The sequence below is a fragment of the Oncorhynchus mykiss genome, chromosome 4 (genome assembly GCF_057628025.1).
Source record: "Oncorhynchus mykiss isolate SJ-2025 chromosome 4, ASM5762802v1, whole genome shotgun sequence".
NCBI lineage: Eukaryota > Metazoa > Chordata > Actinopteri > Salmoniformes > Salmonidae > Oncorhynchus > Oncorhynchus mykiss.
This window is the reverse complement of record NC_143025.1, coordinates 44,037,406-44,063,737: the sequence shown is the minus strand read 5'-3', so window position 1 is coordinate 44,063,737 and position 26,332 is coordinate 44,037,406. Positions and strand designations below refer to the sequence as shown.

Genomic DNA, 26,332 nt, shown 5'->3' with positions numbered 1-26,332 from the left:
AAAGCCTCCTCTCCTCTCACACCCAGAGAGACAATGAGGTTTCTCTATTTCTTATTCCATTACATCCTGAGATACCAATTGAAAGACCGCTGGTGGTGGAACCAACACACACACACACACACACACACACACACACACACACCCAGTTCTCTGTACTAATGATTTTAATAGTGATTTAAAATAAGTGGGAGAATGTAAAATATGTCTCACTTCTTTAATATCCCGAGCCTGCCTTCGTTAGTTTATGCGGCTTCAGTCAAAGCCTCGCTGAGCCGAGCAGCGTTATAATCAGTTCAGATGAGGCATGGGCCCATGGCTTTCATGAAGACTGACTCAAAGGTCCCTGCTTCTTGTAATCATGGACACCACTTCCACCGTCTTCTGTTGCTCAAAGGTGCCTTTGATTCACACAGATCCCATACTCAAATCACTGCTACAGTCACATCTCTATCTTTCTTCTCCCCTCTTTAATTTTTTTCTCTCTTTCTCTTTACTTAAGCCTCTACTCCCTCTTTCGTTATCTCTTGCTCTGTATCTCTCGCTTTACCTCCTCCCTCCATCCTTTCTATATGTCCCCCTCTCTCTCTAACATATCCATGGGTCTGGGTTGTGTCGGGCGGAATGTTGCTCTCTTCTCTACACCTCCCTCCCATCTCTCCTTGATCCACTTTTTAATCCCCCTCCCTTTTTTGTTTTTCTTCCCTCTTTCTTGTAAATTAATAATGCAGATAGGAGGAAGTGGGGATGAAAGTGAAGCTAAAGCCGGTGTCCTCTCTCCCGGTGCTGCTCTCCATCACACTCTGAACCAGCTCATCAGGCGAACGAGGAGAGAGACTGGAGGAGGAAGAGGGTAGTGGTTTAGGTAACAGGGTTTGGGTGGGAAACTGAGGGTTGAAATGATGTATACTAGTTAGTGGTCCATGTCTTTGAAGCCAAAACTCAAAACATTGCTCCGAGATAATTTGAGTCAAGATGGAATTGAACATAGGTGGGATTGAAAAACAGTTGTATGGACTTTGTTAGAATAAGGAAACAATATCTAGATGTAGACCTATCTTTCTTTGTTAGAAGATCTCTTTGAAGATTTATTTTGTCACCCCAGAAACTCCCCAGAAATGTTTTGACTGCATTGGACTGTGAGTTTATGCTTGAGTGCTACATTGCTCACATTGTTTGCTCCTCCTTTCCTTGTTGGTGCAGCTCCCCTGGTCTGACGTAAACTAGCAGTCTTAATTGATCCTGTTAAGAGATGTAGAACCAAGATGCCTCGTGGGTATTTTGACAGGAGCCGGGTAAGGGAGAGGAGAGGTGCTAGAGTCAGCTCCCATCTGAAACATCAGCAGGAGAGGAGACTGATGTGTTAATAACCACTAGTGAGGGTGACTCGTGGCCCAAATAACACCCCAGCCTAGCCAAAATGTCAGGCTGGACCAACGTAGACACTCACGACATCCTCTCTAGCTTATGGACCACAGCAAGGGATCAAGAGGGGAGTGGTCCAGCTAGGGAAAAAAATACCAAATCCGTTATGGGCATTTTATTTATAAAATGTTATTTTTAGTGTGGCGGAGTATGTCATTTAGCCATCTGTTTGTTTTATAAATGTAGGCAATTTTTTTGATACCGGATTTAGGGTAAGCTGTCAGGCTTTGTTTCATTTATTCCTTGATCACTTTATTAAAAAATGTCTGAGCAGATCACATTGTAAATAAAATCACGTTTGGATGGGGCACAGACTGAGCTGTTCTGATGGTATTATAGTCTCCCTCTCCAGCACTTGTGTATTTTTCATACCCCTAATTGGAAAAACCCTTTGCAATTTGAATGATGATAATTTACTCTGAAAAAACTTTTAAAGGGCGATTGAACTTCATGATTTGTCCTTGTTCTTTATCAATGCTCATTAAGAAATGCTAGCGGCCGTGACTGAAGGCAAACGAGAGTTGTCTTGAGGGTGTGGTTTGATGTGGATGTTTCTTGGGTGTGTCTTTGCCATTTAATCACAATAAACAAGGCCAGAAATGAGTTTAGCGAGGTAAACTGAGCTAACTTTGCTATGGAGAGAACAAAGGAGAACTTCTCTCCGCCTGATTCAGTTCTTTCTGTAGTACAGTGAAATATCTTTTCCCAACAATGCGGTAATCGATATCAGTAGTAAAAATATTATGCATATGTACTATGTATCAAATCAAATTTTATTTGTCACATACACGTGGTTAGCAGATGTTAATGCGAGTGTCGCGAAATGCTTGTGCTTCTAGTTCCGACAATGCAGTAATAACCAACGAGCAACCTAACAATTTCACAACAACTACCTTATACACATAAGTGTAAAGGGATGAAGAATATGTACATAAAAATACATGATGTCAACAAAACAGAAGAGATGAGCGTGGACTTCAGGAAACAGTAGAGGGAGCACCCCCCTATCCACATCGACGGGACAGCAGTGGAGAAGGTGGAAAGTTTACATATCATTGACAAAGTGAAATAGTCCACGCACACAGACAGTGTGGCGAAGAAGGCGCAACAGCGCCTAAATGTCACCAATTCACAGATGCACAATTGAGAGCATTCTGTCGGGCTGTATCACCGCCTGGTACGGCAACTGCGCCGCCCACAACTGCAGGGCTCTCCAGAGGGTAGTGAGGTCTGCACACCGCATCACCGGGGGCAAACTACCTGCCCTCCAGGACACCTACAACACCCGATTCACAGGAATGCAAAGAAGATAATCAAGGACAATAACCACCCGAGCCACTGCCTGTTCACCCAGCTTCCATCCAGAAGGCGATGTGAGTACAAAGCTGGGACAGAGAGGCTGAAAAACAGCTTCTATCTCAAGGCCATCAGACTGTTAAAAAGCCATCACTAGCACAGAGAGGCTGCTGCCTACCTACAGACTTGATATCATTGGCCACTTTAATAAATGGAACACTAGTCACTTTAATAATGCCACTTTAAGAATGTTTACTTATCTCCCATTAGTCATCTCATATGTAAATACTGTGTCCTTCGCTATCTTTTCTTTACTATCTATTACATCTTAGCCGCTCTGTCACTGCTCATCCATATGTTTTTGTACTTACAGTGGGGAGAACAAGTATTTGATACACTGCCGATTTTGCAGGTTTTCCTACTTACAAAGCATGTAGAGGTCTGTAATTTTGATCATAGGTACACTTCAACTGTGAGAGACTGAATCTAAAACAAAAATCCAGAAAATCACATTGTATGATTTTTAAGTAATTAATTAGCATTTTATTGCATGACATAAGTATTTGATCACCTACCAACCAGTAAGAATTCCGGCTCTCACAGACCTGTTAGTTTTTCTTTAAGAAGCCCTCCTGTTCTCCACTCATTACCTGTATTAACTGCACCTGTTTGAACTCGTTACCTGTATAAAAGACACCTGTCCACACCCTCAATCAAACAGACTCCAACGTCTCCACAATGGCCAAGACCAGAGAGATGTGTAAGGACATCAGGGGTAAACTTGTAGACCTGCACAAGGCTGGGATGGGCTATAGGACAATAGGCAAGCAGCTTGGTGAGAAGGCAACAACTGTTGGCACAATTATTAGAAAATGGAAGAAGTTCAAGATGACGGTCAATCACCCTGGTCTGGGGCTCCATGCAAGATCTCACCTCGTGGGGCATCAATGATCATAAGGAAGGTGAGGGATCAGCCCAGAACTACACGGCAGGACCTGGTCAATGACCTGAAGAGAGCTGGGACCACAGTCTCAAAGAAAACCATTAGTAACACACTATGTCGTCATGAATTAAAATCCTGCAGCACACGCAAGGTCCCCCTGCTCAAGCCAGCGCATGTCTAGGCCCGTCTGACGTTTGCCAATGACAATCTGGATGATCCAGAGGAGGAATGGGAGAAGGTCATGTGGTCTGATGAGACAAAAATAGAGCTTTTTGGTCTAAACTCCACTCGCCGTGTTTGGAGGAAGAAGAAGGATGAGTACAACCGTGAAGCATGGAGGTGGAAACATCATTTTTTGGGGGATGCTTTTCTGCAAAGGGGTCAGGACGACTACACCGTATTGAGAGGAGGATATGTGGGGCCATGTATCGTGAGATCTTGACCAACAAATCGTCAGTGTATCAAATACTTGTTCTCCCCACTGTATATATTCTCATCCCATTCCTTTACTAGATTGTTGTGGAATTGTTACACTGCTTTACTGTCTGGTCTAGAAGCATAAGCATTTCACTACACTCAAAATAACATCTGCTAATCATGTGTATGTGACAAAGAAAATTTGTTTTGATTTTGTTACTATATCTTTGAGGTGAAATTAGTTGGCTAGCTAACGTAAACAAATTATCCTATTTACACCTTGTAGTGAATTTTGACACATGAATGTTTGTCTTACATCGATGCCACATATGCCGTTTAAAACTAGACACGTTGGTTATAAGATTACCTTTTAATGTACATTTAAGAATAGGAAAAAAACTTTCCCAATATAACAAACCCAGGAGAGATTGTGTTGTGCACACTTTTTAAGAATTTCAAAGCTCGGCACTCTGAGGCAAAACGCTGAATACCTTAAAACAAAAGCCTAACCAAACCAAAGTAAACAACAGTGGCGGGTGGACACGCAGCCCTGGTGTGTGCTACACTGCCACTCAATGACCGGTTGGCAGATTGGCAGCTAATTAGCATGATTAACCTTTACCAAATCACCCTGATTCTATCGCCATGGAGACTGTGTGTCACTCAGTAACTCCTAAACTGGGCATTTTAATTGGCTACGTGGGGGAATACTGGAGCTCCGTCTTCTGTCCTGACAACCAAACGGAGATGGACAGACACTCTCACAGTGAAGGATACACACATCAACACACAAGTGTGTGTGTGAAAGGAAATGTTCGTATTGCATTCCACTCTGTCAGTGCGACAGAATAGTGTGTGTGTCATGCTGCAGTGGCGTGAGAGAGCCGATGCTGATGGTGACAGATGGTGAGTCATTTATAAATGTTGAAGCCTTTATCTACCTACAGTGCCTTAAAGTATTCATACCCCTTGACTTATTCCACATTTTATTTTGTTACAAAGTCGGTTTAAAATGGATTTAATTGTAATTTTATTTGTCAACGATCTGCACAAATACTCTTTCAAAGTAGAAAAGAAATTCCAACATTAGTTTAAAAAAAACGATGAAAAATAAAACACTTACCTTGATTACATAAGTATTCCATCCCCAGAGTCAATACATGTTAGAATCACCTTTGGCAGCGAGCACAGCATTCAGTCTTTATGGGTAAGTATCTAAGAGCTTTCCACACCTGGATTGTGCAACATTTGCCCATTTTATTGTTTTCAAAATTCTTCAAACTGTCAATTTTTTTAGTTGAACATTGCTAGACAAACATTTTCAGGTCTTACAAAGGTCAATTAATCTCCCAGTGGCTGGTGGATCGCAGACTGAACCCGGTTTTCCACTTGGCTTTTGCCTGTGCTTAGCTCCATCTCATTTATTTTTTGTCTTGAAAAACTCCCCAGTCCTTAACGATTGCAAGCGTACCCATAACATGATGCAGCCACCACTGTGCTTGAAAATTTGGAGAGTGATAAGGAGTAATGTATCATTGGATTTGCCCCAAGCATAACACTTTGTGTTCAGGGCACATGTTTTGCAGTATTACTTTAGTGACTTGTTGCAAACAGGATCCATGTTTTGGAATATTTGTATTATACAGCTTTCCTCCTTTCCACTCTGTCATTTAGGTTATTATTGTGGAGTAATTACAATGTTGTTGATCCATCCTCAGTTCTCCTATCACAGCCATTAATTACCTTACGATTGATTATCTGTATGTGTGGGGTACAGAGAAGTCATTCAAAAATCATGTTCTCGCTCCTGAACTTATATAGACTTGCCATAACAAAGGGGTTGAATAGTCAAAGCATTTCAGCTTTTCATCTTTATTTAATTTGTAAAAACATATTTCCATTTTGACGTTATGGGGTATTATGTGTTAGCCAGTGATTTAAAACAAAAAATCTGGTAAATTTAATTGATTGGACATTATTTGGAAAGGCACACGCACTGTCAACTGTGGGACCTTATACAGACAGGTGGGTCAGAGCAAAACCAAGCCATGAGGTCGAAGGAATTGTCTGAGACAGGATTGTGTCTAGGCACAGATCTTGGGAAGGGTACCAAAAAAAATTCTGCAGTACTGAAGGTCCACAAGAACAGTGGGCTCCATTATTCTTAAATGGAAGAAGTTTGGAACCACCAAGATTCTTCTGAGAGCTGGCCATCCGGCCAAACTGAGCAATCTGGGGAGAAGGGCCTTGGTCTAGGCCTTGGTCCAGGGAGGACCAAGAACCTGATGGTCACTCCGACAGAGCTCCAGAGTTACACTGTGGAGATGGGAGAACCTTCCAGATTGACAACCATCACTGCAGCACTCCACCAATCAGGCCTTTATGGTAGAGTTGCCAGACGGAAGCCACTCTGTTAAAGGCACATGACAGCCCACTTGGAGTTTGCCATAAGGCACCTAAAGGACTCTTAGACCATGAGAAACAAGATTTTCTGGTCTGATGAAACCAAGATTCAACTCTTTGGCCTGAATGCGAAGTGTCTCATCTGGATTAAACCTGGCACCAGTGGTGGAAAAAGTACCCAACTGTCATACTTAAGTAAAGATACCTTCATTGAAAATTACAAAAGTAATTACAAAAGTCAGCCAGTAAAATTCTAGTTCAGTAAAAGTCTCTAAAATGATTTGGTTTAAAATATACTTAAGTATCAAAAGTAAAATTATAAATAATTTAAAATTCCTTATATTAAGCAAACCATTTTCTTGTTTTAATTTACGGACAGCCAAGGGCTCACTCCAACATTCAGACAGCATTTACAAATGAAGCATGTCTTTTTTAGTGAGTCCGCCAGATCAAAATGCAGTAGGGATTACCAGGGATGTTCGGTTGATGCGTCAATTTGACTATTTTCCTGTCTTTCTATGCATTCAAAATGTAACGAGTTCCTTTGGGTGTCAGGGAAATTTATTGAGTAAAGAGTACACTATTTTCAAAACCTTTCTGGCGCAGGCGTTTTGCTAGTGACCCACCTCGACAACATCCAGCCAAAATGGGAGCCACTTTGAAAAACTACAAATCATAGCTAATTTTTTCCAAAAATAAGCCTGAAACTCTTTCTGAAGACTGACAACTAGTGGAAGCTCTAGGAACTGCAACCTGGGAGGTTTTCGCCTAATAATAAACATGACATCCATCGGAAACAGTGGTAGGCAGATTTTTTTTATTTTTATGGTTTGTCCCCGGATTTTCGCCTGCCATATCAGTTCTGTTATACTCAGACATTATTTTAACCGTTTTAGAAACTTTAGAGTTTTCTATCCAAATTATTATATGCATATCCTAGCTTCTGGGCCTGAGTAACAGGGAGTTAAACTTTGGGCACGCTTTTCATCCAGATGTCAAAATACTGCCCCCTAGCCCAAAGAGGATTTATTGAGGAATGTAGTGAAGTAAAAGTAGTCAAAAATATGAATGGTAAAGTACAGATACCCCAACAAACTACTTACAGTTGAAGTCGGAAGTTTACATACACCTTAGTCAAATACATTTAAACTCAGTTTTTCACAATTTCTGACTTTCAATCCTAGTAAAAATGTCCTGTTTTAGGTCTGTTAGGATCATCACTTTATTTTAAGAATGTGAAATGTTAGAATAATAGTAGAGTGATTTATTTCAGCTTTTATTTCTTTCATCACATCCCCAGTGGGTCAGAAGTTTACTTGCATCAATTAGTATTTGGTAGCATTGCCTCCTTGCTCGCACACACTTTTTCAGTTCAGCCCACAAATGTTCTATGGAATTGAGGTCAGGGCTTTGTGATGGCCACTCAAATCAAAGTTTATTTGTCACATGCGCCGAATACAACCTTACAGTGAAATGCTTACTCACAGGCTCACAGGCTCTAACCAATAGTGAGAGCTATATACAGAAGCGAGGCTACATACTGGTTAGTTGGGCTGATTGAGGTAGTATGTACATGTACATCTGGTTAAAGTAAAAGAGGGGTTGGCGGGCGGTGGGTGGGACACAATGCAGATAGCCCGGTTAGCCATTGTGCCGGAGCAGTGGTTGGTCGGCCCAATTGAGGTAGTATGTACATGAGTGTATAGTTTTTGTGACTATGCATATATGATAAACAGAGTAGCAGCAGTGTAAGAAGAGGGGTTGGGGGGGCTCACAATGCAAATCGTCTGGGTAGCCATTTGATTACCTCTTCTGGCTTGGGGGTAAAAACTGTGGAGAAGTATTTTTGTCCAAGACTTGGCACTCTGGTACCGCTTTCCATGCGGTAATAGAGAGAACAGTCTATGACTGGGGTGGCTGGGGTCTTTGACAATTTTTTGTGGCCTTCCTCTGACACGCCTGGTGTAGAGGTCCTGGATGGCCTGAGCTTAGCCCTTGTGATGTCCTGGGCCGTACGCACTACCCTCTGAAGTGCCTTGCAGTCAGAGGCTGAGCAATTGCCATACCAGGCAGTGATGCAACCAGTCAGGATGCTCTCGATATTCAGCTGTAGAACTTTCTGAGGATCTCGGGACCCATGCAAAATCTTTCTAGTTTCCTGAGGGGGAATAGGCTTTGTCGTGCCCTCTTCACGACTGTCTTGGTGTGTTTGGACCATTCTAGTTTGTTGTTGATGTGGACACCAAGGAACTTGAAGCTCTCAACCTGCTCCACTACAGCCCCGTCGATGAGAATGGGGGCATGCTTGGTGCTTCTTTTCCTGTAGTCCACAATCATCTCCTTAGTCTTACGTTGAGGGATAGGTTGTTATTCTGGCACTACCCGGCCAGGTCTCTGACCTCCTCCCTTTAGGCTGTCTCGTCGTTGTCGGTGATCAGGCGTCGTCTGCAAACTTAATGATGGTGTTGGAGTCGTGCCTGGCCATGCAGTCGTGGGTGAACAGGGAGTACAGGAGGGGGCTGAGCACACACCCCTCCAGGGTTGAGAATCAGCGTGTCAGATGTGTTGCTACCTACTCCCACCACCTGGGGGCGGCCCTTCAGAAAGTCCAGGATCCAGTTGCAGAGAGAAGCGTTTAGTCCCAGGATCCTTAGCTTAGTGATGAGCTTTAAGGGTACTATGGTGTTGAACGCTGAGCTGTAGGCAATGAATAGCATTCTCACGTAAGTGTTCCTTTTGACCAGGTGGGAAAGGGCAGTGTGGGGTGCAATAGAGATTGCATCATCTGTGGTTCTGTTTTTGCAGTATGCAAATTGGAGTGGGTCTAGGGTTTCTGGGGTAATGGTGTTGATGTGAGCCATTACCCACCTTTCAAATCACTTCATTGCTACGGACGTGAGTGCTACGCGTTGGTAGGCATTTAGGAAAGTTGCCTTTGTGTTCTTGGGCACAGGGACTATGATGGTCTGCTTGAAACATGTTGGTATTACAGACTCAACCAGGGACATGTTGAAAAAGTCATTTTAGACTCCTGCCAGTTGGTCAGCACATGCCCAGAGCACACTTCTGGTAATCCGTCTGGCCCCGCAGCCTTATGTATGTTGACCTGTTTAAAGGTCTTACTCACGTCGGCTACGGAGAGCGTGATCACACAGTTGTCCAGATTAGCTGATGCTCTCATGCATGCCTCCGTGTTGCTTGCCTCGAAGCGAGCATAGAAGTGATTTATCTCGTCTGGTAGGCTCGTGTCACTGGGCAGCTCATGGCTGTGCTTCCCTTTGTAGTCTGTAATAGTTTGCAAGCCCTGTCACACAAGAAGGGGCTTCGGAGCCGGTGTAGTATGATTCATTCTTAGCCCTGTATTGACACTTTGCCTGTTTGATGGTTCGTCGCTGGGCATAGCAGGATTTCTTGTAAGCTTCCGGGTTAGAATCCCGCACCTTGAAGTGGTAGCTTTACCCTTTAGCTCAGTGCGAATGTTGCCTGTAATCCATAGCTTCTGGTTGGGGTATGTACAAACAGTCTCTGTGGGGACAACGTCCTCAATGCACTTCTTGATGAAACCAGTGACTGATGTGGTGTACTCCTCAATGCCATCAGAAGAATCCGGGAACATGTTCCACTCTGTGATTAGCAAAACAGTCCGGTAGTTTCGCTTCATCTGACTACTTTTTTATAGACTAAGTTATTGGTGCTTCCTGCTTTAATTTTTGCTTGTAAGCAGGAATCAGGAGGATAGATTTCTGGTCGGATTTACCAAATGCAGGGCGAGGGAGAGCTTTGTACACGTCTCTGTATGTGGAGTACAGGTGCTCTAGAATATTTTTTCCCCTCAGGTTGCACTTTTAACATGTTGATGGATATTTGGTAGAACTGATTTAATAAGTTTCCCTGTATTCAAGTCTCTGACCTCTAGGAGCGCCACCTGGGTGAGTGGTTTCATGTTTGCTTATTTCCTTATACTGCTGTCTGAGTGTGGTCTTAGTGTCAGCATCTGTCTGTGGTGGTAAATAAACAGCCACGAAAAGTATAGCTGAAAACTCTCTTGGCAAGTTGTGTGGCCTGCAATTTATCACAATATACTCTACTTCAGGTGAGCAAAATCTAGAGACTTCCTTTGATTACGTGCACCAGCTGTTTACAAATCTGCACAGGCCGCCCCCCCGCTGCCGGTGCAGCGTATATCCCACTAGCTGAATACCCATGTCGTCATTCAGCCACGATTCCGTGAAACATAGGATATTACAGTTTTTGATGTCCCTTTGGTAGGATATTTGTAATCGTACCTCACGTTGGAGAGTAGTATTAACGGTAACGGCAGCTTTGCCACTCCTTTTCTGGGTCCTGACCAGGCAGCCGGCTCTTTGTCCTCTGTACCTGCATTGTCTCCTCTTGTAAATAACAGGGATGATGGCTCTGTTGGGTGTTTAAAGATTGTCTTGTGCTTCTTGCTTGTTGAAGAAAGAATCTTCGTCTAATTCGAGGTGAATGATTGTTGTCCTAATATCCAGAAGCTCTTTTTTACCGTAAAAAATGGATGCAGAAACATTATGTTCAAAATAGGTTACAAATAACGCTGGAAATAACACATAATAGCACAATTGGTTGGGCGCCCGTAAAACTGCTTCCATTTCTTCCGGCGCCACTCCAGTACCTTCACTTTGTTGTCCTTAAGCCATTTTGCCACAACTTAAGTATGCTTGGGGTCATTGTCCATTTGGAAGACCCATTTGTGACCAAGCTTTAACTTCTTGACTGATGTCTTGAGATGTTGTTTCAATATATCCACATTATTTTCTTTCCTCATGATGCAATCTATTTTGTGAAGTGCACCATTACCTCCTGCAGCAAAGCACCCGCACAACATGATGCTGCCACCCCCGTGCTTCACCGTTGGAATGGTGTTCTTCGGCTTGCAAGCCTCCCCCCTTTTCCCCCAAACATAACGATGGTCATTATGGCCAAACAGTTCTATTTTTGTTTCATCAGACCATAGGACATTTCTCCAAAAAGTATGATATTTGTCTCCATGTGCAGTTGCAAACCGTAGTCTGGCTTTTTTATGGCGTTTTTGGAGCAGTGGTTTCTTCCTTGTTGAGCAGCCTTTCAGGTTATGTCGATATAGGACTTGTTTTACTGTGGATATAGATTATTTTGTACCTGTTTATTCCAGCATCTTCACAGGGTCCTTTGCTGCTGTTCTGGGATTGATTTGCACTTTTCACACCAAAGTACGTTCATCTCTAGGAGATGCGTCTCCTTCCTGAGCGGTAAGACGGCTGCGTGGTCCCATGGTGGTTATACTTGCGTACTATTGTTTGTACAGATGAACGTTGCACGAACACCTTCAGGTGTTTGGAAATTGCTCCCAAGGATGAACCAGACTTGTGGAGGGCTACAATTTTTTTCCTGAGGTCTTGGCTGATTTCTTTTGATTTTCCCATGATGTCAAGCAAAGTGGCACTGAGTTTGAAGGTAGACCTTGAAATACATCCACAGGTACACCTCCAATTGACTCAAATTGTGTCAATTAGCCTATCAGGAGCTTCTAAAGCCATGACATCATTTTCTGAAATTTTCCAAGCTGTTTAAAGGCACAGTCAACTTAGTGTATGTAAACTTCTGACCCACTGGAATTGTGATACAGTGAAATAATCTGTCTGTAAACAATTGTTGGAAAAATTCCTTTGTGTCATGCACAAAGTAGATGTCCTAACCGACTTGCCAAAACTATAGTTTGTTAACAAGATATTTGTGGAGTGGTTGAAAAACGAGTTTTAATGACTCCATCCTAAGTGTATGTAAACTTCCGACTTCAACTGTAAGTAGCACTTTAAAGTATTTTTACTTAAGTACTTTACACCACTGCCTGGCGCCATCCATATGGTTAAGCATGGTGGTGGCAGCATAATGCTGTGGGTATGTTTTTTAGCGGCAGGGACTGGGAGACTAGTCAGGATCAAGGGAAAGATGAACAGAGCAAAGTACAAAGAGATCCTTAATGAAAACCTGCTCCAGAGAGCTCAGGACCTCAGACTGGGGCGAAGGTTCACCTTCCAACAGGAAAATGAGCTGCCGCACACAGTCAAAACAACATAGGAGTGGCTTCGGGGCAGGTCTCTGAATATCTTTGAGTGGCCCAGCCAGAGCCCGGACTTCAACCCAATCGAACATCTCTGGAGAGATGGTGATCATACGTAATTGTTGATGGACATCCACAAATTAATGCATACCATACTAAACGGAGGGTATAGGATTTACTTACAGAATAATGCAAAATGCTCTGAGACCAGGTTGGGAAATAGCTCTAGCGCTGCAGTTAGTGGGGGGGGGCTATATAACCCTGTGACGTACCTTTCGCTCTTCCTGAGTGAAAGAGGTGCGCACTTTGACATGCAGTCCAGCAATGAGTCACAGAGGGGTTTAGGAACATAGACACATTTTCTAAATTCCCCTTTTAAGATAAATTACCATAATCTAAATGTGATTTCTGTCATTCTGAGCACTGTGGTTGGACGCCCTAATGGGTTACGCAACCAATGCAAATGGGTCCATTAAATTTCCAAATAATCTGTAAATGAAAATCATCCCGGTCACGTTGTCCGGCACCACATTTTCCTAACGGAAACCCTGATGTGTGTCTGGAGCCTTTCAGGTCCATAGAGACCCAGCCAGCGAGGCAGATCCCGTTCTACTGCAATGTGACACCCTCTGGGCCACAGACCGACAGAGCGACAGTACCCAGGCAGCAGAGTCCTCAGCAACACACTATTGTCTCAGGCTCCGTAATGCTCAGGCTCCGTAATGCTCAGGCGATCTACAGGAGTGTGATATTTGTTACTAGTCTGTGTATATTGTCTGTCTGGTGGCAGAGTTCTTCTGTAGAGGGTATGTTCAGGTAACAGGAGGATCTACTTATGTTTCTACCTGGTTGTGAGGGAAAAGAGTCCCGTGTTTTTGTGACTGTAACGTTAACTGAAGGTTGTGTTTGTGTTTCCTTAGGGGTGTGAGGGATTGATCTCCTGTCACCATGGACATGGACACCCAGCCACAAGGCCAGCAGGCAGCAGTACCCGTGTTCCAGCCACAGGTAGGATCCCCTAACCCTAACCCAACCACAAGGCCAGCAGGCAGCTGTACCTGTGTTCCAGCCACAGGTAGTATCCCCTAACCCTAACCCAACCACAAGGCCAGCAGGCAGCAGTACCCGTGTTCCAGCAACAGGTAGGATCCCCTAACCCAACCACAAGGCCAGCAGGCAGCAGTACCCGTGTTCTACCCACAGGTAGAATCCCCTCGCCCTAACTTACCCTCACCCAAACCGGTTTGGCCGGGGTAGGCCAACATTTTAAATAAGAATTTGTTATTAACTGACTTGCCTAGTTAAATAAAAAATATTAGAACATCACTTTTACTCTAACTCTAACCCTAACACAGCAAGCAGCAGTACCTGTGTTCCAGCCACAGTATGATCCTCTTACATTTGTGTTTCCTCACAAATACTCATTCATATTTAGGGTAGGCCTATACTTAAATGTTAAGCCTGTCAATTAATGCAAATTAAGTAAAGTACAAATTAGGCTACAGGCGATTCCCAGTAAAGTTGGGAACAAAATGTGTCAAAATTATTGTATTTGTAAGAGTATTATTAACAATACAGGTTGTAATTTTACTAACCCCTCAATCGTACAGTATAGGCAGATGAAGGCCATATGAATGGTGGAGAGAGAGTTAGTATTGATTGAAACTCTGGAGGCTTGCAGAGCTTGACCTCCCAGTGAGCAGCTTTTGATACGATAACATTCAGGTTGTTGTGTTGCAAATCTGGTCACCGTTGGAATTTAATAGCAGTGTCGTACATAAACTTCATCAATCTCATTCATAGCATAGGATGTTTCTGTCCCCACTATGTATTGAATGGACTTATAACAAAGAGGATTCGCCCGCTATCCATATCCATACGTTGAAGAGGAAACGGGAAAACAACCATTTTTTTTTTTTGGAACCCCCAAAATTATCCAGTTTTTCTTGTGTATGCAAAGCCAGTGCAATATTAACTGTGAAATCGCCAGGTTGATAATTTATTTGAATATGTTTAATTACTAATTGGGTTGTGCACAGAAAAGGAAAGAACGAGAACACGCATCCCCCACACTCGAGATACCATATTCCAATTTAACAGTGTTGTGGTAATAATGATTTCCTCTGTTTTTCACACACTATATTTGGCTTCATTTCAGTTCTTTTTCTCTTTCATTATTGTCTTAAAATATAGGAAATGTATTTAGAAGTAGGTCTAATAACATGCATATTATTAGTTTATGCAAGATCAGATTTTACAGTTTGTATTTCAAACACCAGTCCTATGCAGATCCAGACATTATTTTGCTTCCTGTTCGGCATCCAGCTTCATACTGTGTCTATCAGCAGACGGATCCTTCTCTTTCATCAAGTCCTCAATCTGTTTCACACTTTTTCTCAATTTAATCTGCTCGGCAAAAATTCCCCTCCTGAAAATGTGAATTGTATCACATCTCTAAGTCCCGGAGGTATGATGCATATGCATTAGGTAAAGTGGATGAGCTGGTATCATGTGCATTTTTAATGGTGCATTTGCTCTTTGAGTGGGAGAGAGAGATTCTCAAAATGGAATTTGAACGTCGCAGCAGGTTTTGACAGAGTCAGATCTCTGCGTGTGTGTGTGTGTGTGTGTGTGAGACAAGGCGGAGGGTTATAAGTGAGCTAACGCACCGTGGTACAGGAACAGATTGAAGAGGAGCAGAGAGAGAAACACCAGCGGGGTAGGGAAGGATGGATGGAGTGATGAATATTGTATGGCGGTGCTAAGCTGGCTGGGGCTGAGGAGAGATGTAGGTGAAAGAAGAGGGAGGTGAGGAGTACAGACCGAGGCTGGTGATGGGGAGAGGGGGGGGGGGGTAGAGGGTGGGTTGTTGCTCTGTGGGAGATGGCACCCTTACTGGCTCCCGCTGGCCTTTTTCTGGCTGCCGCTGGCAGTGCCACACTGTCGCATCACACCTCACATCTCTCCCCCTCTTTCTCTTCCTCTCCCCCTCTGTCTCGCTCTCTTCATTTATTTTCATCTCCTTCCCTCTCCCTCTCTCTCTCTTATCTTAAATTCTCTGTCAGTTGCTCTGTGTCTCTGTGTCACCACTGATCAGCCCATATCACACGTCATCTATGCTTCTGTCTTCATGCCTTTTCTCTTTTTCTCTCTTCCTATCTCTCTTCCTCTCATCTCCTTGTCAGTGAGTAGCCCAGGGTGTGTGCATCTCTGTGTCACTGGTGGCCACCCTGTCCCTCTACCATCTCTACAGCACAGGCACATGCTGTCCCTCATAGACATGCTTGTCCACTCCTCTACAATCCCTCACTCTTCCCATCAAGGAGTAACTTGAGCTAGACACCACAAGTCTGATTCCCCAAAGCAGTGGCCTAACTTCAGCTCTCACCAACTAAGGGTGTGTTCCTCATTCACATGTATGGCCCAAATTCCCACGATAACTGATTGGAAATTGAGACAGAAAATGGACATCTCTGTTACGAACTCCTTTCTAACACGCACACACCTCCACGTCCGCAAGCTGCAATCTGTACAAACCTCTCCTCTCTGTGCCACTCCTCTCCTCCTTTCCTCTTGCGGTTTGCCCAGTGACCCCTCCGTTGTCAGGGGTCGAGCTGCTGCGCCTCACCCGTATGTGTGTGTGTCAGCTGGGAGCGGCTGTGTGTGTGACGCCAGTGCGGGCAATGAGACAGCCTGTCAGTCAGGAGGGCCCGGCTGCCCTTTGAAGGCCAGGCCAGGGGCCGACAAGGTGCCGCAAATGGCCTGTGAAGTTTACATACACTGCCCACTGCTAAACAGATTAGCTCTAATGAAGTGTCTAATGCCGGGCCCCCGCCTGACATAATCCTGCCTGGCAGCCCAGCCCCTCGGCTCACAAAAAAATGGACCCCCTCCGGCCCTCTGCGCTCCCCCTCTCCTAGCCCTAGCCCTCCCCAGTCCTGGTTCACCCCTCGCCTAGCCCTCCCCAGCCCCTTGCCCACTACCCAAGGCGACTCCACGTGGGAGGTGCCCGTTGTTAATCACACTGGACAGTGTGCGATCTGACATGCAAATATAGGTCATTGCATATGTAAATGTGTGATTAAGGGGCCGGCGTGCCAGAACACATTAGTGAGACTGTGCTCTCAGCAGGAGGCTGTCACAGCGCTTTACGGGCTCATGCTAACATTCGTCAAGCTACCATGCAGCGAGTGAAAGCTATGCCCTCGCTCTATTTCTAGATCCAGCTCTCTTTTTCTCTCATTCCATTTCTCTCCTCCTAACCTAACACCATGGCCTCTGCTCCTCCACTCCTTCTGCTTTTCTTTGTGTGAAAAACACTGTAGTGACCACTGTTTCTCTTTGTTCTCTGCGTTTGACCATAGACAGGGTTCAATATAACATCTGTATAAAATGGTATTTTAAAGGTATGTGTGGGGTACAGATATTTAAAAATCATGTTAAACACTATTATTGCGCACAGTGAGTCCATGCAACTTTATGTGAATTGTTTAGCACATTTTTACTCCTGAACTTATTTCGGCTTGCCATAGCAATAGAGTTGAATAGTTTTTGACACAAGACATTTCAGATTTTCATTTTTAATTAATTTGCCAACAATTCTAAAAATAATATTCCACTTTGACATTATGGGTTATTATTGTATGTAGTGACACAAAATCTAAATTTAATTCATTTTAAATTCAGGCTTTAACACAACAAAATGTTGAAAAAGTCGAGGGGTGTGAATACTTCCTGTGTGTAACATTCATTTATACTTTTTGCAGGCACTGTAAAAAATTCATACTATGAGGATATAGCGCTATAAAACAGTAAGATCGTAAATTACTGTTATATCAGTATATATCAGGGAGTAATGATTTACAAAAGAACTAACTGTAATCCATTTTTACCAGCTAAAATATTGTAATCAGATTACAGATACTTTTCAAACACTTCTAGGATTACTTTTTAAATTCAGAAAGGACGTTTGCGGAAAAATAACGGTCACCTTTCTGTCCTCTCAATGACATTCAAAGCAGCATTGGGAAAAAAAAGCATAAGTGTTACGTTTGTTCCGCCTGAGCGAGTCTGACCGCAAGTCAGAGACCACTATGATGACACACCAAATGCATTTGACGGATCGCAGGAAAAGAGCAGGAATAGGCTTTTGTAGGCTACAGTCCAAGCTATGTCTTCTAATGTTGACATCTAAAGATTATCCAACTTGTATAAACTATTTGAGAGAAGGACAAGAGCAGTGGTGTAGCCTACAGGCGATTACAAATATCACTTATTGATATCTACAGTGGAAGTCAGAAGTTTACATACACTTAGGTTGGCGTCATTAAAACTCGTTTTTCAACCACTCCACAAATGTCTTGTTAACAAAATATAATTTTGGCATTTCCGTTAGGACATCTACTTTGTGCATGACAGAAGTAATTTTTCCAACAATTGTTTACAGACAGATTATTTCACTTATAATTCACTGTATCACAATTCCAGTGGGTCAGAAGTTTACATACACTAAGTTGACTGTGCCTTTAAACAGCTTGGAAAATTCCAGAAAATGATGTCATGGCTTTAGAAGCTTCTGATATGCTTATTGACATAATTTGAGTCAATTGGAGGTGTACCTGTGGATGTATTTCAAGGTCTACCTTCAAACTCAGTGCCTCTTTGCTTGACACCATGTGAAAATCAAAAGAAATCAGTCAAGACCTCAGAAAATAAATTGTAGACCTCCACAAGTCTGGTTCATCCTTAGAAGCAATTTCCAAACGCCTGAAGGTACCACGTTCATCTGTACACACAATAGTACGCAAGTATAAACACCATGGCACCACGCAGCCATCATACCGCTCAGGAAGGAGGCCTGTTCGGTCTCCTTGAGTTGAAAGTACTTTGTTGCGAAAAGTGCAAATCAATCCCAGAAAAACAGCAAAGGACCCTGTGAAGATGCTGGAGGAAACGGGTACAAAAGTATCTATCTACAGTAAAACGAGTCCTATGTTGAAAGGCCGCTCAGCAAGGAAGAAGCCACTGCTCCAAAACCACCATAAAAAAGCCAGACTACGATTTGCAACTGCACATGGGGACAAATATTGTACTTTTTGGAGAAATGTCCTCTGGTCTAATGAAACAAAAATAGAACTGTTTGGCCATAATGACCATCGTTATGTTTGGAGGAAAAAGTTGGATGCTTGCAAGCCGAAGAACAACATCCCAACCGTGAAGCACGGGGGTGGCAGCATCATGTTGTGGGGGTGCTTTGCTGCAGGGAAAGCATGTGCGAGCAATTAGGCACCCGCTCTGTCAGGAGGAATGGGCCAAAATTCACCCAACTTATTGTGGGAAGCTTGTGGAAGGCTACCCAAAACATTTGACCCAAGATAAACAATTTATAGGCAATGCTACCAAATACTAATTGAGTGTATGTAAACTTCTGACCCACTGGGAGTGTGATTTAAAGAAATAAAAGCTGAAATAAATCATTCTCTCTACTGCTATTCTGACATTTCACATTGTTAAAATAAAGTGGTAAAGACAGGGAAGTTTACTCAGATTAAATATCTGGAATTTTGAAAAACTGAGTTTAAATGTGTTTGGCTAAGGTGTATGTAAATGTCCCACTTCAATTGTACATAGCGCATTGATGTGAATCGTGGATGGCTGTTCACAAATGCAGATGTGTATTTTAACCCAATAATGGTTGAATTGAAGAAGTTTAAGCTGCCTATCAATCATTGTTTTTGCCACCCAGTGGACAACCAGTGAAACATTTTCTCTTGCAACAGCTGCATAGTGCGGATACCAGCCTGTGGAATACTAGTGTGATGGAGTTTTTACCTTCTAAACTCCTCCATGGTATTGTGCTCCGTACTCTCAAAAACTAGTTTAATTTAAGAATACCACAAGTGGGGCTTTTGTTGCTCAATATAATTTGTGCTGATAAATAAATACATCCGTAGGCCTAACGGACACAAGCTCAAGGAGAGCAGTTGTTCCTCGACCACGAGATCATTTGCCAACCATTCAATCTTGAGTGTGCATAGTCAATGCAGCAGATGCAACAATATGTTGATGACAACGATTGTGCTTTCCACTTTGCTTCTTATTATAAAGAACACAAGCGTTCTATAATTACACTTAGTTTGTGTATCTTACTGTCTGCAAATAGCTAGTTTGTCTTTTCTTAGCAAGTTGTGGCTAAAATCAACTGTGTAAGACACTAACGGAAATCGCTAGTTAGCTGGCTAGCTAGCTAATACATGTATTGAGTCGGAGCAAATGAAGCTAGCTAATACAGCCTGATACCAGTCCTGGTGTATGCCTAAATCAGCATGTTTGTGCAACAGCATCTTCTAAATCAGGTAGGAACAGGCAAAGCGTTAATATTTTAGCTACATGATGTAATCGAAAACATTTTAATGTATCCGAAGATTAAAGGGTCCTACTCCCCTGGGACACCCTGTCACAATTACGCATCCATAGAAATTATATTAATATTCTATATTAATATTACATTCTAACTATAAAATTAGAATTGCCATTATATTTCCATGATTACAAACGTTCACCCAAGTGTTTTAATCTAAATCGCAATTGCAATATTTAGTTAAAAATAAGGCCTCGATTATGTTTTGCCCATATCGAATCAAATTGTATTTGTCACATGCACTGAATACAGCAGGTGTAGTATTTAGGTAGTAGACCTTAGTTAAGGACTTGTAAGCAAGCATTTCACTAACAATGTAGTTAATAAAAAATACCTAAATAAGAAATAAAAGTAACAAATAATTAAAGAGCAGCAGTAAAATAACAATAGCGAGGCTATATACAGTTAGTTAATATGTACATCTAGGTAGAGTTATTAAAGTGACTATGAATAGATAATAACAGAGTATGGCAGCAGTGTAAAAGAGGGGGGGGGCAATGCAAATCATCTGGGTAGCCAATTGATTAGATGTTCATGAGTCTTGTGGCTTGGGGGTAGAAGCTGTTTAGAATCCTCTTGGACCGTGACCTGGCGCTCCAGTACCGCTTGCTGTGCGGTAGCAGAGAGAACAGTCTATGACTAGGGTGGCTGGAGTCTTTGAAAATTTTTAGGGCCTTCATCTGACACCGTCTGGTATAGAGGTCCTGGATGGCAGGAAGCTTGGCCCCAGTGATGTACTGGGCCGTACGCGGTACCCTCTGTGTAGTGTCTTGCGGTCGGAGACCGAGCAGTTACCATACCAGGCAGTGATGCAACCAGTCAGGAATGATAACTGCCCTCAAATGTTCTGTTCTGTTAATCAGAATGCCCCCCTTTTTTTTAAATGATTTGGCATTTATGTGTTGCCAGCCTAGGGTCATGCACAACTCATATAGCAATTTTTTTTTATTTATTCAAAAACACAAAATACTGTAAAAAAATGAACAATATTGTCTCATAATATTTTGGCCAAATCAAACTTTATTTGTCACATGTGCCGAACACAAGTGTAGACCTTACCGTGAAATGCTTACTTACAAGCCCTTAACTCTTCTTGAACTGCACAGTTGGTTAAGAAAATATTTACCAAATAAACTAAAGTAACATAACAATAACGAGGCTATATACAAGGGGTACCGAGTCAGTGTGCAGGGGTACAGGTTAGAGGTAATTTGTACATGTAGGTAGGGGTGTAGTGACTATGCATAAGATAATAAACAGCGAGTATCAACAAAGTACAAAACAAATGGGTCAATGTAATAGTCTGGTGGCCATTTGATTAATTGTTCAGCAGTCTTATGGCTTAGGGGTAGAAGCTTTTAATGAGCCTTTTGGTCCTACACTTGGCGCTCTGGTACCGCTTGCCGTGCAGTAGCAGAGAAAACAGTCTGACTTGGGTGACTGGAGTCTCTGACAATTTTATGCTTTCCTCTGACACCGACCTATTATATTGGTCCTGGATTGCATGAAGCTTGGCCCCAGTGATGTACTGGGCCGTACGCACTAACGTCTGTAGCGCCTTACGGTCAGATGCTGAGCAGTTGCCCTACCAGGCGGTGATGCAACCGGTCAGGATGCTCTCGATGGTGCAGCTGAATAACTTTTTGAGGATCTTGGGACCCATGCCAAATCTTTTCAGTCTCCTGAGGGAGAAAGGTGTTGTCGTGCCCTCTTCACTGTCTTGGTGTGTTTGGATCATGATCGATCGTTGGTGATGTGGACACCAAGGAACTTGAAACTCTTCACCCACTCCACTATAGCCCCGTTGATAATGGGGGCCTGTTCGGCCCGCCTTTTCCTGTAGTCCACGATCAGCTCCTTTGTCTTGCTCACATTGAGGGAAAGGTTGTTGTCCTGGCACCACACTGCCAGTTCTCTGACCTCCCTATAGGCTGTGTCATCGTTGTCGGTCATCAGCAAACTTAATGATGGTGTTGAAATCGTGTTTGGTCATGCAGTTGTGTGTGAACAGGGAGTACATGAGGGGACAAAATACACACCGCTGAGGGGCCCAAGGTGGTAAAGGTTGTTGCCTACCCTTACCACCTGGGGGTGGCCTGTCAGTAAGTCCATAATCCAGTTGCAGAGGGAGGTATTTAGTCCCAGGGTCCTTATCTTAGTGATAAGCTTCGTGGACACTATGGTGTTGAACGCTGAGCTGTAGTCAATTTACCTCTCTAGGGTACGTGGGACGCTAACGTCCCACCTGACCAACATCCAGTGAAAGTGCAGGGCGCCAAATTCAAACAGAAATCTCAGAATTAAAATTCCTCAACCATATGTATTATACACCATTTTAAAGGTAATCTTGTTGTTAATCCCACCACAGTGTCCGATTTCAAAAAGGCTTTACGACAAAGGCATTCCATGTGATTTATGTTAGGTCAGTACCTCGTCACAAAAAAACACAGCCATTTTTCCAGCCAAAGAGAGGAGTCACAAAAAGCAGAAATAGATAAAATTAATCACTAACCTTTTGATCTTCATCAGATGGCACTCATAGGACTCATAGGACTTCATGTAACACAATACATGTATGTTTTGTTCGATAAAGTTCATATTTATATCCAAAAAACGCATCAATGTAAACATATGTTTTGCCTCCAAACATATCCGGTGAAAGTGCAGAGAGCCACGTCAATTTACTTTTTTGCCTGCCATATGAGTTCTATTAAACTCACAGACGTCATTCAAACAGTTTTAGAAACGTCAGTGTTTTCTATCCAAATCTACTAATAATATGCATATCCTAGCATCTGGGCCTGAGTAGCAGGCAGTTTACTCTGGGAACGCTTTTCATCCGGACGTGAAAATACTGCCCCCTACCCCAAAGAAGTTAACAGCATTCTCACATACATGTTCCTTTTGTCCAGGTGGGAAAGGGCTGTGTGGAGTTTGATTTTGTCATCTGTGGATATGTTTGGGCGGTATGCGAATTGGAGTGGGTCTAGGGTATCCGGGAGGATGCTGTTGATGTGAGCCATGACCAGCTTTTCAAAGCACCTAATGGCTACTGATGTGAGTGCTACGGTTAGGCAGGTTACCTTCGCTTCCTTGGCACAGGGACTATGGAGGTCTGCTTGAAACATGTATTACAGACTCATTCAGGGAGAGGTTGAAAATGTCAGTGAATACGCTTGCCAGTTGGTCCTCCCATGCTTTGAGAACATGTCCTGGTAATCCATCGGGCCCCGCGGCTTTGTGAATGTTTGTCTGTTTAAAGGTCTTGCTCACATCGGCTACCTAGAGCGATATCACACAGTCATCCAGAACAGCTGGTGCTCTCTTGCATGCTTCGGTGTTGCTTGCCTCGAAGCGAGCATAAAAGGCATTTAGCTCGTCTGATAGGCTCGCGTCACTGGGAAGCTCGCATCTGGCTTTCCCTTTGTAGTCAGTAATAGTTTTCAAGCCCTGCCGTATCCGACGAGCGTCAGAGCCAGTGTAGTATGATTCATTCTTAATCCTGTATTGACGCTTTGCTCGTTTGATGGTTCGTCTGAGGGCAACATTAGATTTCTTATAGGCGTCCGGATTAGTGTCCCACTCCTTGAAAGCGACAGCTCTAGCCTTGAGCTCTAATCAAATTAAATGTTATTGGTCACGTACACATGGTTAGCAGATGTTAATGTGAGTGTAGCAAAATGCTTCTGCCATGATAGATGCGGATGTTGCCTGTAATCCATGGCTTCTGGTTGGGTTATGTACGTACGGTCAGTATGGGGATGCCGTTATTGATGAAGCCGATGACTGAGGTGGTATACTCCTCAATGCCATTGGATGAATCCTGGAACGTATTCCATTCTGTGTGTGCAAAACTGTCCTGTAGCTTGTAAGCAGGAATCAGGAGGTTAGAATTATGGTCAGGTTTGCCAAATGGAGGGTGGAGGAGAGCTTTGTATGCATCTCTGTGTGTGGAGTAAAGGTGGTGTAGAGATTCATTTTATTTTTTTCTCTGGTTGCACATGTGACATGCTGCTAAGAATTTGGGAAAACTGATTTAAGTTTGTCTGCATTAAAGTCCAAGGTGAGCATTTTCTTGTTTGCTTATGGACTTATAGAGTTGTTTGAGTGTGGTCTTCGTGCCAGCATCGATCTGTGGTGGTAAAAAGACGCCTACGAATAATATACATGAGAACTCTCTTGGTAGATAGTGTGGTCTTCAGTTTATCATAAGGTATTCTACCTAAGGCAAGCAATACCTCGAGACTTCTTTAATATTAGACATCGCTCACCAGCCCAGCCCTAGTGTGTGTTGTCCTAGGAACCCCTTCTGTCGTTGCCGCAGGTCTGTGTTCTGTTCATGCAGACTTTGTTTAATTGTGAAACGAATCTGAAGTGAAGACATCTTAAGCTGCTCCTTCCCTCCCTCCATCATGACACTGTGCTCTCACCCTCCTCTCCTCCTCCTTCCCAGAGTCTGCCTGCCTGCCTGTGAGGGTGTCCCCGGGTCGTGGTTGGGGCCAGGCACCGGTGACATGTGGCATTGTGATATCTGTCGCCTCCTCTCTCCCTCCACCACACCAACAGACACGTTTACAAAATGGCTGCAAAGGTCACGCTCTGCTCTGTGTGTTTTCACACATCACAACCCCAAGGCTCATTCCAGCCTGTTTTCTTAGCTTTTTAATTTTAGACATTCACTGGCGAGCTGAGTTTCAGGGCGCCACATGCATCCCTTGGAAGAGGAGGGGGGGGGGGGGTTGTCGCTAGCTGACTGGTCCAACATAAGTCACCTCAAGTGCAGCAGCGTCATGTTAACTGTGATGTGCCATGGCAGACTACAGCACAGACACACACTCTAATTATTGTCCTCGTTGGACATAATAATGACCTAATAAGATTTAGTGGTTCAGGAAGAGTCACATTTTTTCTCTGTTAAAGGGATACTTTGGGATTTTGAGTCAGATAAACTTGTGTATACCATTTTGATGTCTCTGTGTCCAGTATGAAGGAAGTTAGAGGCAGTTTCCTGAACCACTGCTAACTAGTGTTTCCCACAGATTTCCAGTCAATGCGCATGCTAAAATCAAATAAAATTGAATTTGTCATGCGCCGAATACAACTGGTGTAGACTTACCGGGAAATGCTTGCTTTACAAGCCCTGCCCAATGATGAAGAGTAAAAAAAATATATATATATATATATATTTTTTTTTACTCTTCATCATTCATCATATATATATAGTAACACATGAGGAATAATGTTTTATTTATATATATACAGTGGGGCAAATAGGTATTTAGTCAGCCACCAATTGTGCAAGTTCTCCCACTTAAAAAGATGAGAGAGGCCTGTAATTTTCATCATAGGTACACTTCAACTATGACAGACAAAATGAGAAAAAAAATCCAGAAAATCACATTGTAGGATTTTTTATGAATTTATTTGCAAATTATGGTGGAAAAGTAAGTATTTGGTCACCTACAAACAAGCAAGATTTCTGGCTCTCACAGACCTGTAACTTCTTCTTTAAGAGGCTCCTCTGTCCTCCACTCGTTACCTGTATTAATGGCACCTGTTTGAACTTGTTATCAGTATAAAAGACACCTGTCCACAACCTCAAACAGTCACACTCCAAACTCCACTATTTCCAAGACCAAAGAGCTTTCAAAGGACACCAGAAACAAAATTGTAGACCTGCACCAAGCCTGTTCAGGGGCAGAACGACAGATTTGTACCTTGTCAGCTCAGGGATTTGAACTTGCAACCTTCCGGTTACTAGTCCAACGCTCTAACCACTAGGCTACCCTGCCGCTCCATTCATTTCTATTGGGCACAAAATCATCTGAAACACAACCAAAACAAACAGCCAATGCATCCAACATGTTTCCAGTGTCACAAGCTTGATGTAATCATTGTGTTCTAGGAATATGGGACCAAATACTAAAATGTTCACTATATCAATACACATATATGAATTTGTCCCAATACTTTTGTTCTCATAAAATGGGGGGACTATGTACAACCTGTATGGATGAAAATACCCTCAAATGTAAAGCTGACAGTCTGCACTTTAACCTCAGTCATTGTATCATTTCAAATCGAAAGTGCTGGAGTACAGAAACCAAAAATTCAATATAAATGTCACTGTCCAATAGTTTTAGAGCTCACTTTGGTTTATATGTTGTCAACAATCTAAGCCAACCCTGTCTGTTTTGCCCCGTAGTTGCGCACGTGTCGGTTTTGTTGCTAAACAACCAACCCGTCTATAGGATTCCACCTTCCTCCTTTGTTGTCCTTTTGCATGTTTGATGTCTCGTCGGAGGTCCGTGTCCTGTTCCTTGTAAGCGGTAGCTCTAGCCTTTAACCC

The 26,332-nt window shown here is 43.1% G+C and overlaps 1 protein-coding gene across 5 annotated transcripts in view; it reads left to right on the top strand.

Annotated features, from left to right (window-relative positions):
* The window catches only part of nek7 (NIMA-related kinase 7), a 137,916-nt gene that overhangs the window by 59,357 nt on the left and 52,227 nt on the right, over positions 1–26,332 (top strand). For 4 of the 5 annotated variants that reach the window (XM_036968922.2, XM_036968924.2, XM_036968925.2 and 1 more), the window contains exon 2: positions 13,484–13,571. In XM_036968922.2, the coding sequence (XP_036824817.1) occupies positions 13,512–13,571 (60 nt within the window). In that variant the 5' untranslated portion in view covers positions 13,484–13,511. Of the gene's footprint in view, positions 1–13,483; positions 13,706–26,332 lie in introns of all 5 variants that reach the window. The other variant, XM_090232080.1, reaches the window with a different exon arrangement.